Source organism: Triticum urartu, chromosome 5A (genome assembly GCF_056163025.1).
Source record: "Triticum urartu cultivar PI428250 chromosome 5A, HENAU_Tu73, whole genome shotgun sequence".
Classification (NCBI taxonomy): Eukaryota; Viridiplantae; Streptophyta; class Magnoliopsida; order Poales; family Poaceae; genus Triticum; species Triticum urartu.
This window is the reverse complement of record NC_141877.1, coordinates 96,388,501-96,400,942: the sequence shown is the minus strand read 5'-3', so window position 1 is coordinate 96,400,942 and position 12,442 is coordinate 96,388,501. Positions and strand designations below refer to the sequence as shown.

The following is a 12,442-nucleotide window of genomic DNA, read 5'->3' as shown; positions in this document are numbered from 1 at the left end:
TTGCGTGTGCGTAGGAATTTTTTTGAAATTACTACATTCCCCAACAGTGGCACCCGAGCCAGGTTTTATGCATAGATGTCATATGCACGAGTAGAACACAAGTGAGTTGTGGGCGATATAAGTCATACTGCTTACTAGCATGTCATACTTTGGTTCGGCGGTATTGTTGGATGAAGCGGCCCGGACCGACATTACGCGTACGCTTACGCGAGATTGGTTCTACCGACGTGCTTTGCACACAGGTGGCTGGCGGGTGTCAGTTTCTCCAACTTTAGTTGAACCGAGTGTGGCTACGCCCGGTCCTTGCGAAGGTTAAAACAACACCAACTTGACAAACTATCATTGTGGTTTTGATGCGTAGGTAAGAACGGTTCTTGCTAAGCCCGTAGCAGCCACGTAAAATTTGCAACAACAAAGTAGAGGACGTCTAACGTGTTTTTGCAGGGCATGTTGTGATGTGATATGGTCAAGACATGATGCTAAATTTTATTGTATGAGATGATCATGTTTTGTAACCGAGTTATCGGCAACTGGCAGGAGCCATATGGTTGTCGTTTTATTGTATGCAATGCAATCGCCCTGTAATGCTTTAATTTTTCACTAAGCGGTAGCGATAGTCGTAGAAGCATAAGATTGGCGAGACGACAATGATGCTACGATGAAGATCAAGGTGTCGCGACGGTGACGATGGTGATCATGACGGTGCTTCGGAGATGGAGATCACAAGCACAAGATGATGATGGCCATATCATATCACTTATATTGATTGCATGTGATGTTTATCTTTTATGCATCTTATCTTGCTTTGATTGACAGTAGCATTGTAAGATGAACCCTCACTAAATTATCAAAGTATAAGTGTTCTCCCTGAGTATGCACCGTTGCGAAAGTTCTTCGTGCTGAGACACCACGTGATGATTGGGGTGTGATAGGCTCTATGTTCAAATACAATGGGTGCAAAACAGTTGCACACGCGGAATACTCAGGTTAAACTTGACGAGCCTAGCATATAACATATATGGCCTCGGAACACGGTGACCGAAAGGTCGAGGATGAATCATATAGTAGATATGATCAACATAGTGATGTTCACCATTGAAACTACTCCATCTCACGTGATGATCGGACATGGTTTAGTTGATATGGATCACGTGATCACTTAGAGGATTAGAGGGATGTCTATCTAAGTGGGAGTTCTTAAGTAATATGATTAATTGAACTTTAATTTATCATGAACTTAGTCCTGGTAGTATTAGCATATCTATGTTGTAGATCAATAGCTCGCGTTTAGCTCCCCTGTTTTATTTTTGATATGTTCCTAGAGAAAACTAAGTTCAAAGATATTAGTAGCAATGATGCGGATTGGATCCGTGATCTGAGGTTTATCCTCATTGCTGCACAGAAGAATTATGTCCTTGATGCACCGCTAGGTGACAAACCTATTGCAGGAGCAGATGCAGATGTTATAAACGTTTGGCTAGCTCAATATGATGACTACTTGATAGTTTAGTGCACCATGCTTAAACGGCTTAGAATCGGGACTTCAATGACGTTTTGAACGTCATGGACCATATGAGATGTTCTAGGAGTTGAAGTTAATATTTCAAGCAAATACCCGAGTTGAGAGATATGAAGTCTCCAACAAGTACTATAGCTAAAAGATGGAGGAGAATAGCTCAAGAAGTGAGCATGTGCTCAGATTGTCTGGGTACTACAATCGCTTGAATCAAGTGGGAGTTAATCTTCCAAATAAAATAGTGATTGACAGAATTCTCTAGTCACCATCACCAAGTTAGTAGAACTTCGTGATGAACTATAATATGCAAGGGATAACGGAAACGATTCCCAAGCTCTTCGTGATGCTGAAATCAATGAAGGTAGAAATCAAGAAAAACATCAAGTGTTGATGGTAAACAAGACCACTAGTTTCAAGTAAAGGGACAAAGGGAAGAAAAGGGAACTTCAAGAAGAACGGCAAGCAAGTTGTTGCTCGAGTGAAAAAACCCAAGTCTGGACCTAAGCCTGAAACTGAGTGCTTCTATTGCAAAGGGACTGGTCACTGTAAGCGGAACTACCCCAAGTAATTGGCGGATAAGAAGGATGGCAAAGTGAACATAGGTATATTTGATATACATGTTATTGATGTGCACTTTACTAGTGTTTATAGCAACCCCTCAGTATTTGATACTAGTTCAGTTGCTAAGAATAGTAAACTCGAAACGGGAGTTGCAGAATGAACAGAGACTAGTTAAGGGTGAAGTGACGATGTGTATTGGAAATGGTTCCAAGATTGATATGATCATCATCGCACACTCCCTATACTTTCGGGATTAGTGTTAAACCTAAAATAAATGTTATTTAGTGTTTGCGTTGAGCATGAATATGATTGGATCATGTTTATTGCAATATGGTTATTCATGTAAGTTAGAGAATAATTGTTGTTCTATTTACATGAATAAAACCTTCTATGGTCATACACCCAATGAAAATGGTTTGTTGGATCTCGATCGTGGTGATACACATTTTCATAATATTGAAGCCAAAAGATGCAAAGTTAATAATGATAGTGCAACTTATTTGTGGCACTGCCGTTTAGGTCATATTGGTGTAAAGCGCATGAAGAAAATCCACGCTGATGGGCTTTTGGAATCACTTGATTATGAATCAGTTGATGATTGCGAACCATGCCTCATGGGAAAGATGACTAAGACTCCGTTCTCCGGAACAATGGAGTGAGCAACAGATTTGTTGGAAATCATACTGATGTATGTGGTCCGATGAATATTGAGGCTCGCGGCAGGTATCATTAATTTCTGATCTTCACAGATGATTTGAGAAGATATGAGTATATCTACTTGATGAGACACAAGTCTGAAACATTTGAAAAGTTCAAAGAATTTCAGAGTGAAGTGGAGAATCATCGTAACAAATATAAAAGTTTCTACGATATGATCGCAGAAGTAAAATATTTGAGTTACGAGTTTGGCCTTCAGTTAAAACAATGTGAAATAGTTTCACTACTCACGCCACCTGGAACACCACAGTGTAATGGTGTGTCCGAACGTCGTAACCGTACTTTATTAGATATGGTGCGATCTATGATGTCTCTTACCAATTTACCACTATCGTTTTGGGGTTATGCATTAGAGACAGCTACATTCACGTTAAATAGGGCACCATCTAAATCCGTTGAGACGACACCGTATGAACTATGGTTTGGCAAGAAACCTAAGCTGTCGTTTCTTAAAGTTTGAGGTTGCAATGCTTATGTGAAAAAGTTTCAACCTGATAAGCTCAAACCCAAATCGGAGAAGTGCGTCTTCATAGGATACCCAAAAGAAAATGTTGGGTACACCTTCTATCACAGATCCGAAGGCAAGTTATTCATTGCTGAGAATGGATCCTTTCTAGAGAAGGAGTTTCTCTCAAAAGAAGTGAGTGGGAGGAAAGTAGAACTTGATGAGGTAACTGTACATGCTCCCTTATTGGAAAGTAGTTTATGACAGAAATCTGTTCCTATGACTACTACACCAATTAGTGAGGAAGCTAATGATGATAATCATGTAACTTCAGATCAAGTTACTACCGAACCTCGTAGGTAAACCAGAATGAGATCCGCACCAGAGTGGTACGGTAATCCTGTTCTAGAGGTCATGTTACTTGACCATGACGAACCTACGAACTATGAGGAAGCGATGATGAGCCCAGATTCCGCGAAATGGCTTGAGGCCATGAAATCTGAGATGAGATCCATGTATAAGAACAAAGTATGGACTTTGATTGTCTTGCCCACAGATCGGCGAGCCATTGAGATTAAATGGATCTTCAAGAGGAAAACGAACGCTGATAGTAGTATTACTATCTACAAAGCTAGAATTGTCGCAAAAAGGTTTTCGACAAGTTCAAGGTGTTGACTACGATGAGAGTTTCTCACTCGTATCTATGCTTAAGTCTGTCCGAATCATGTTAGCAATTGCTACATTTTATGAAATCTGGCAAATGGATAAACAAAACTACATTCCTTAATGGATTTATTAAAGAAGAGTTGTATATGATGCAACAAGAAAGTTTTGTCAATCCTGAAGGTGCTAACAAAATATGCAAGCTCCAACGATCCATCTATGGACTGGTGCAAGCATCTCGGAGTTGGAATATACGCTTTATCAAAGCATATAATTTTATACAGACTTGCGGTGAAGCATGTATTTACAAGAAAGTGAGTGGGAGCACTACAACATTTCTGATAAGTATATGTGAATGACAGATTGTTGATCGGAGATAACGTAGAATTATTCTACAAAGCATAAAGGAGTGTTTGAAAGGAGTTTTTCAAAGAAAGACCTCGGTGAAGCTGCTTACATATTGAGCATCAAGATCTATAGAGATAGATCAAGACGCTTGATAAGTTTTTCAATGAGTACATACCTTGACAAGATTTTGAAGTACTTCAAAAAGGAACAGTCAAAGAAAGAGTTCTTGCCTGTGTTACAAGGTGTGAAACTGAGTAAGACTCAAAGCCCGACCACGGCAGAAGATAAAAAGAGAATGAAAGTCATTCCCTATGCCTTGGCCATAGGTTCTATAAAATATGCCATGCTGTGTACCAGATCTATTGTATACCCTACACTATTTTTGGCAAGGGGTACAATAGTGATCTAGGAGTAGATCACTGGACAATGGTCAAAATTATCCTTAGTGGAATAAGGATATGTTTCTCGATTATGGAGGTGACAAAAAGGTTCATCGTAAAGGGTTACGTTGATGCAAATTTTGACACTGATCCAGATGACTCTAAATTTCAATCTGGATACATATTGAAAGTGGGAGCAATTAGCTAGAGTAGCTTCGTGCAGAGCATTGTTGACATAGAAATTTGCAAAATACTTACGGATCTGAATGTGGCAGACCCGTTGACTAAACTTCTCTCACAAGCAAAACATGATCACACCTTAGTACTCTTTGGGTGTTAATCACATAGCGATGTGAACTAGATTATTGACTCTAGTAAACCCTTTGGGTGTTGGTCACATGTCGATGTGAACTCTGGGTGTTAATCACATGGTACTATTGGTATTAAATCACATGGCGATGTGAACTAGATTATTGACTCTAGTGCAAGTGGGAGACTGAAGGAAATATGCCCTAGAGGCAATAATAAAGTTATTATTTATTTCCTTATATCATGATAAATGTTTATTATTCATGGTAGAATTGTATTAACCGGAAACATAATACATGTGTGAATACATAGACAAACAGAGTGTCACTAGTATGCCTCTACTTGACTAGCTCGTTGATCAAAGATGGTTATGTTTCCTAACCATAGACATGAGTTGTCATTTGATTAACGGGATCACATCATTAGGAGAATGATGTGATTGACTTGACCCATTCCGTTAGCTTAGCACTTGATCATTTAGTTTGTTGCTATTGCTTTCTTCATGACTTATACATGTTCCTATGACTATGAGATTATGCAACTCCCGTTTACCAGAGGAACACTTTGTGTGCCACCAAACGTCACAACGTAACTGGGTGATTATAAAGGTGCTCTACAGGTGTCTCCGAAGGTACTTGTTGGGTTGGCGTATTTCGAGATTAGGATTTGTCACTCCGATTGTCGGAGAGGTATCTCTAGGCCCTCTCGGTAATGCACATCACTTAAGCCTTGCAAGCATTGCAACTAATGAGTTAGTTGTGGGATGATGTATTACAGAACGAGTAAAGAGACTTGCCGGTAACGAGATTGAACTAGGTATTGAGATACTGATGATCGAATCTCGGGCAAGTAACATACCGATGACAAAGGGAACAACGTATGTTGTTATGCGGTCTGACCGATAAAGATCTTCGTAGAATATGTGGTAGCCAATATGAGCATTCAGGTTCCGCTATTGGTTATTGGCTGGAGACGTGTCTCGGTCATGTCTACATAGTTCTCGAACCCGTAGAGTCCGCACGCTTAACGTTTTGATGACAGTTATATTATGAGTTTATATGTTTTGATGTACCGAAGGTTGTTCGGAGTCCTAGATGTGATCACGGACATAACGAGGAGTCTCGAAATGGTCGAGACATGAAGATTGATATATTGAAAGCCTATGTTTGGATATCGGAAGTGTTCCAGATGAAATCTGGATTTTACCGGAGTACCGGGAGGTTACTGGAACCCCCCGGGAGCTTAATGGGCCATAGTGGGCCTTGTGGAGAAGAGGAGAAGCGGCCAGGGCAGGGCTGCGCGCCCCTCCCCCTAGTCCGAATAGGACAAGGAGAGGGGGGCGGCGCCCCCCTTTCCTTCTTCTCCCCCTCCTCTTTCCCCCTCCACTCCTAGTCCAACAAGGAAAAGGGAGGGAGTCCTACTCCCAGTAGGAATAGGACTCCTCCTGGCGCGCCCCCTCTAGGCCGGTCGCACCTCCCCCTTGCTCCTTTATATATGGGGGCAGGGGGGCACCCTGGAGACACAACAATTGATCGTTTGATCTTTTAGCCGTGTGCGGTGCCCCCCTCCACCACAGTCCACCTCGATAATACTGTAGCGGTGCTTAGGCGAAGCCCTGCGTCGGTAGAACATCATCATCGGCACCACGCCGTCGTGCTGACGAAACTCTCCCTCAACACTCGGCTGGATCAGAGTTCGAGGGACGTCATCGGGCTGAACGTGTGCTGAACTCGGAGGTGCCGTGAGTTCGGTACTTGATCGGTCGGATCGTGGAGACGTACGACTACATTAACCGCGTTGTGCTAACGCTTCCGCTTTCGGTCTACGAGGGTACGTGGACCACACTCTCCCATCTCGTTGCTATGCATCACCATGATCTTGCGTGTGCGTAGGAAATTTTTTGAAATTACTACGTTCCCCAATAGTTCTATCTATATTATTTTCAAAAAAAATTGAATTCAAAATTTAGTTATAAATTTTGTTCAAAATATGCTCGGTATTTCTCGGTAACCGTGGTAAGGGCATCTCAAACACCGACACACAAGTATATCCGGTATATGTCCGTTTTTATGTCCGGACATGATGCTGGAGGGAGCCATCCAATGCTAATCACAAAGTATTCGGTTGGGAGAAGAAAAAATAGATGAGGATCATGCATGTGGTGAGATATTTGTGATTTAGTGTCTACTCCAGCAATTGCATGTGCGGTTGGGAGAAGAGAGAGGAGAAAGGGACCATGCATGTGCGGTTGGGAGAAGAGAGAGAAGAGGGAGATCATGCATGTGCGGTTGGGAGAAGAGAGAGAAGAGGAAGATCATGCATGTGATTGGTTAAGTGCATGTCCGGACTCCAGCAAAGCCTCCCACATTTGTCTCTTGGATATCTGAATCCGTACGTACGGACTGCTAAGCGGACATATACAAGACCCCGTTGGATGACAAAAGTGGTCCGGACACTGTCGCCCGGACATATAATGGAGGTTTGAAGGTCTGCTTTGGAGAAACCCTAACCACATTTACGGCTTCCCAGTAAAAATGCCCCATTCGGTAACAAAACCTTGGTAGGGATGCATGACATGTATTTATATACTACTATAGTCTCTATTTTATATATTTTCCTTAATGAAGCCCATTAATTATAGCTTGCGTCGGGAAAAAAATTAATGTAGATGCTTCAAACTACTTTTTTTATGATCCGTATTCATATATCACCATAGTTGTTTTGGGTCGCTGACATCCCTCCTTTTTTAGAGGACGAGATCACAAAATTGGGATCAGGGGGGCGGGTACAAAATTCAAATTTCAAATGTTGGAAGGGGCGCAAGTTACTCGGTTACTTTCCTCTCCAAGGCTCCAACGGTCCACATCTTCTGTTAATCACCCGCGATAACAGCGGGGATCACCAAAATCTCGTGCCTTCAGCCAAACTCCTCGCCCCAATCGCCGCGCTAAAAGCCGTTGAGCGACCGCCGACGAGCCATTTCGACGCGCTCACTCGGCCGCCAACTTCACCGACGGTGAAAGCCACTGCCGCCAGGATATTTTGCTGCATTCCGCCGCTCCCGGATGGCTGGATCGATGGGGTTCCGGATCCACGTCGGGCGACCACGCCTCCGGATACTGTGGCCTCGTTCGGGCTCCTCGGCTCCTCGGGGGTCCCCGTCCGGTAGAGCTCTTCCTGCCCAGTATCCTGTGTGCGGAAGGATGGGGTCGGCGCGGGACGCTGTGGAGATCAGCTCCGACGAGGAGGACTCTCGCCCCGCCCCCGTGGCAAGGGAGTTGCCTTGCGATGATGCTGTGTTGAAGAAGGGCGAGTCGGACGACGCCGGTGTTGCCACGGATGACGACGACTGCGTGGTTCTAGATGGCGACCCTGATGGGGCGGTTGCTGTTGTGGGACGGAAGGGGGCTGCGGGGAACGATGTCAGCTCCGATGAACTGCAGATAGTTGCAGAGAAAGGCCAGGTATTTTGTTTCTAACGTTATGAACTGCGGGCATGTGTATGTGATTTCGTAGTCGACTTGCGAAGGTGATTCAAATTTCAAATAGAAAAGAGCATACAGAAATGTATTTGTATGAAATTGATACGCAATTTCCTTAAATGAAATCTATTGTATGTTCAGTCACTGCTGCAGAAGCAGAACACGACTTCTGAATTCAGATAATGTGCAAGCTGTTAAGGATGCATCATTCAACTTGTAGCATAGTGTCCATAGTTTTAAATAGCCGGCTATAGCCTTTTCAGCAGGGTGCCGCTAAATGGTCGCCTTCACAAATAGCCCACTATAGCTGATTTGGAGGCCCGCCGCTATTTTTCGTAGCCCGCTATTTAAAACATTAGTGTCTGCCGTTGCATCCTTAGACCACCGGACTTTAGCTGTTTATTTTTCCTTTTATTTGCATTCTGTATTGATAGTCAGCCATACCCAACTTGATTGTGGGTTCATGGTCACTGCTGGTGCTATTTGGGCTTGTTTCTTCTAGTACAAAATGATGCCAATTATGATGTGTGTTCAAGAGAAGAGAAAAATTGTTAGATCGAAGTTGTTTGCTTGAGTGCATATATGGATACATTACATTCTTCGATGTCTACCTGCTCGTATGGTCTATGAATATCTGTGTTTTTTTAATTGATGTCTAACAAAGACAATTTGAGTTTTTGGAGTTCCTAGGAAGACCCTGCAATACTACTGTGAAGCTGCACTAGCATTAATTCGTTATTGGATGTATCTCTCCAGGTAGCATGCAGGGACTTCCCTCACTCGCGCCATTTATGTTCTAACTTTCCCTTCGGCACTACTTCTCATGAGAAGCATTGTACCATGGTGAGTTACAAGCTTTCTCACTCTCTGATCGTGTTGGCAATGTGCTACAATGCGAATTCATTGTTGTTTTCCAAATGCAGTGCTACTGTTTTGTATGTGACGTCCGAGCTCCGTGCGATTATTGGGGTACAGGTCTCTCGATTGATGATCATTGTCATGCTACTGATAAGGAAACTAGGTGGAAAACACTGAGGCTTGCGTTCAAGTGCAAAGGGCTTCGAGCATCTAATCCAGAAAAGGAAAATGCCATGTACCCAGCAATGGCGTCAGTCAGCGGCCTTTCTCTTGGCAATCGGAGTCCTCTTCAGAATGTTGTGAACCAAAACAGGCAAATACATGCTTCAGTTAGAACCGCACCGAATGTAGCCCCAGCTGTCAGTGCACCAAGAGCATTCCCTGTGGCAAGAGCTGAAGGTAGCACAAGCAATGCTCAAACTTCTCAAGTTACTTATCCTGTAGCGACAACTGTCAGTGCACCAAGAGGAATCCCTACGACGAGAGCTGAAGGTAGCACAAGCAATGCTCACACTTCTCAAGCTACTCACCATGTAGCGCCAACCGTTGGTGCACCAAGAGTGTACCGTGCGACAAGAGCTGAAGGTAGTAGAATCAATGCTCACACTTCTCAAGTTTCTTATCCTGTAGCGCCAACTGTCAGTGTACCAAGGCCACACCCTGCGGCAAGAACTGGAAGAGGTTCAAACAACGCTCACACTTCTCAAGTTACTTATCCTGTAGCTGCTCCAACTGTCAGTGCACCAAGGCCACAGCCTGTGGCAAGAACTGGAATAGGTTTAAACAATGCTCACAATGCACAAATTACTCACCCTGTACAACCAACTGTCAGTGCACCAAGAGCTTACCCTGCGGCAATAGCTGAAAGAGGCAATGCTCAAACCGCTCAACTTACTTACCCGGCCACTGCCAGCCACCACCTGCCGGAGCCCGAGCCTGACCAGTATGAAGAGTACTGGGAGGACACACCAGAGGAATATGCATCAGAGGGATCCACAGTGTATGTTGGGAACCTACCCTACCACATTGACGACGACTCTCTCGCACTGAATTTCCAGCATGCCGGAGTCGTTGTTTTCTCGGAGGTGAGCCTTTTTAGCTCTTCATCATCCTTATCCGTTCTATGATATATGAAAAATATGCCCCAAATCCATCACTGGCATGAATGGACTGTTTGTTTGGCAATCTGTTTCATCAGTACAGTTTTTTTTAGAGAATTTCATCAGTGCTGCTGAGATGCAGCTAGCAGGATATATATTTCTTTCTCTCCTTGTTCTAAAATGCAGATGTTTGCAGGTCATTTACGATGACAAAACAGGCCAGAGCTGTGGATTTGGGTATGTCACCATGAGTACTGTTCAGGAGGCTGAGAAGGCTGTTAGAATGTACCATGGATATGTGAGTATTTTCTGTAGCTTCATGGGGAGCTGGTTTATACTTCAATACGAGCCAACTTAATCGGTCCCTTCATTCTGTTAACCCTGTTTACTAGCTTATTGATTCATGGTTGGTATGAAGTATGTACACCAGAGTGATCTTTAATCTATTTCATTTCTGGTAGCTTTTAGAAATGTCTGATGTGTAGTTCAGTTCATATGCTAAAGGCAGGCTGTAGAAACCTTATGCTTTGGGCTTCGCTGATTAACTTTTCATGTGGACATTACAGGTGATATATAGCAGTGTCAGACCTCTGACGGTATATATCACAGCTCCCCGTCAATCTGGGTCTCCGTTCGAAATCTTTGTGTGCAATCTGCCGTGGCAAGTGGACGACTCGTGGTTGGAGAAGCTGTTCAGCGCGCACGGCGAAGTGGTTGATGCTAGAGTAGTCTACTATGAGCGCAGAGGAGGGACCAGGCGTTCAAGGGGATTTGGTTTTGTCACAATGGCGACGGAGGAGCAATCGTACTACGCGATCAATTCTCTCAACAAGCAGGTCAGTGTAACAACTGGTTGGTTTCAGTGTCAGCTCAGAAATCTGGTTTTCACTTTGAATTTCTGCAGGTTCTGGAGGGACGTACCCTGCGAGTGAAGGTTTCGAGGGAGAGTCCACAGCAAGGCTATTGAAGATATATGTGGCACGGCTGATACTGCTCAAGGCCTCCTCCGAAATGCATGAATTGGAAACCACAGTTTAGGGAAAATACAGGAACTACAGTGACATGCCTTGTGCAATGATACAGGAAAGTGAACTGCATGAATTTTTCGTATTGTTCATCTAGGAAGTTTTATAAGAACTCCGCAGGTGTTTGCACAGAGATGTGCCCAAGCTTCGATGAGATTGAGACCTCATGTTTGTTCTCCACAACATCCATGAGATTGAGACCGCAGTTGTAAAAGAAATTCAGAGGTTTCAAATCGTTCAGCTTTTCCTCCATTTTTCCTCGTATTCAAACTGTTTTCATATCTGGCTACTTCACAGACCTCAATTTGTGCAACAACTCAGTTGTTTTGTGCCGACGAGGGCGCCCAAAAATTGAAAAAACGCCAAAATTGTACTCCCTCCGTTCGGAATTACTTGTCTCGGATATGGATGTATCTAGAACTAGTTCTAGATACATCCATATCCGAGACAAGTAAGTTCTAGATACATCCATATCCGAGACAAGTAATTCCGAACGGAGGGAGTATCTTTGTCACGCGCTGAAACTTAGGTGGCCCCCTAGCTGGTTTCTATGATCTATAGCAAAGGGACTAACTTTTGCTCTAACTGATCCCAAAGATGCTATTTCTGGAAGATGATTTTCCACCCCTCAATTTTTGAGGAACAAGTATTGGCAAAAAAAATTGAGGAGAAAAGTATTGGCAATATTAAGGACAGTTTCATAGCTTAAAGCATCTACAGCCGCAAACACTAAATCCGACCCCTCAAATGCCCGCAGATGTGCCCGGATGAATCCACGGGCAGTGACCGGGGACCCCTCATTTGTCTGCTCCCACACCCATGTCCCTCATATCTGAACCCCCAAATCCATGCAACCCATGCAATGCTACGTAGATGAACACGATGAACACACTTAATAGCAACAATCAGACTAAATCCCTCCGATACAAAAGCATCATAGTTCATCGTCGGACAAAAGGATCAAAGTTTGATGTTGGACAGTGCAAATTCATACTAAAAACTACAAAAAACATGGATAAAACTAAGAAGGGCGGAGGA

At 43.5% G+C, this 12,442-nt stretch overlaps 1 protein-coding gene across 2 annotated transcripts; it reads left to right on the top strand.

Moving 5' to 3' along the window:
* The first annotated feature begins 7,763 nt into the window (after positions 1-7,763).
* On the top strand, positions 7,764-11,769 carry LOC125555700 (uncharacterized). Of its 2 annotated transcripts, XM_048718565.2 has the most exons (6): positions 7,765-8,403; positions 9,178-9,264; positions 9,345-10,364; positions 10,576-10,677; positions 10,946-11,215; positions 11,284-11,769. In XM_048718565.2, exons 1-6 carry the CDS (start codon positions 8,005-8,007, stop codon positions 11,344-11,346), a joined length of 1,941 nt encoding a protein of 646 aa, XP_048574522.1. In that variant the 5' UTR covers positions 7,765-8,004; the 3' UTR covers positions 11,347-11,769. The 2 variants fall into 2 exon arrangements, with proteins under 2 accessions (XP_087381716.1, XP_048574522.1); XM_087525590.1 differs by having other exon boundaries at positions 7,764-8,403; positions 10,946-11,769.
* The last annotated feature ends 673 nt before the right edge of the window (positions 11,770-12,442 follow it).

Coding starts and splice junctions, on each gene's coding strand:
- LOC125555700 (XM_087525590.1), top strand. CDS start 8,005: ATGGCTGGATCGATGGGGTTCCGGATCCACGTCGGGCGACCACGCCTC. Junction 9,265..9,344: donor ATGAGAAGCATTGTACCATG/GTGAGTTACAAG, acceptor TTCCAAATGCAG/TGCTACTGTTTTGTATGTGA. Junction 10,678..10,945: donor TTAGAATGTACCATGGATAT/GTGAGTATTTTC, acceptor TGGACATTACAG/GTGATATATAGCAGTGTCAG.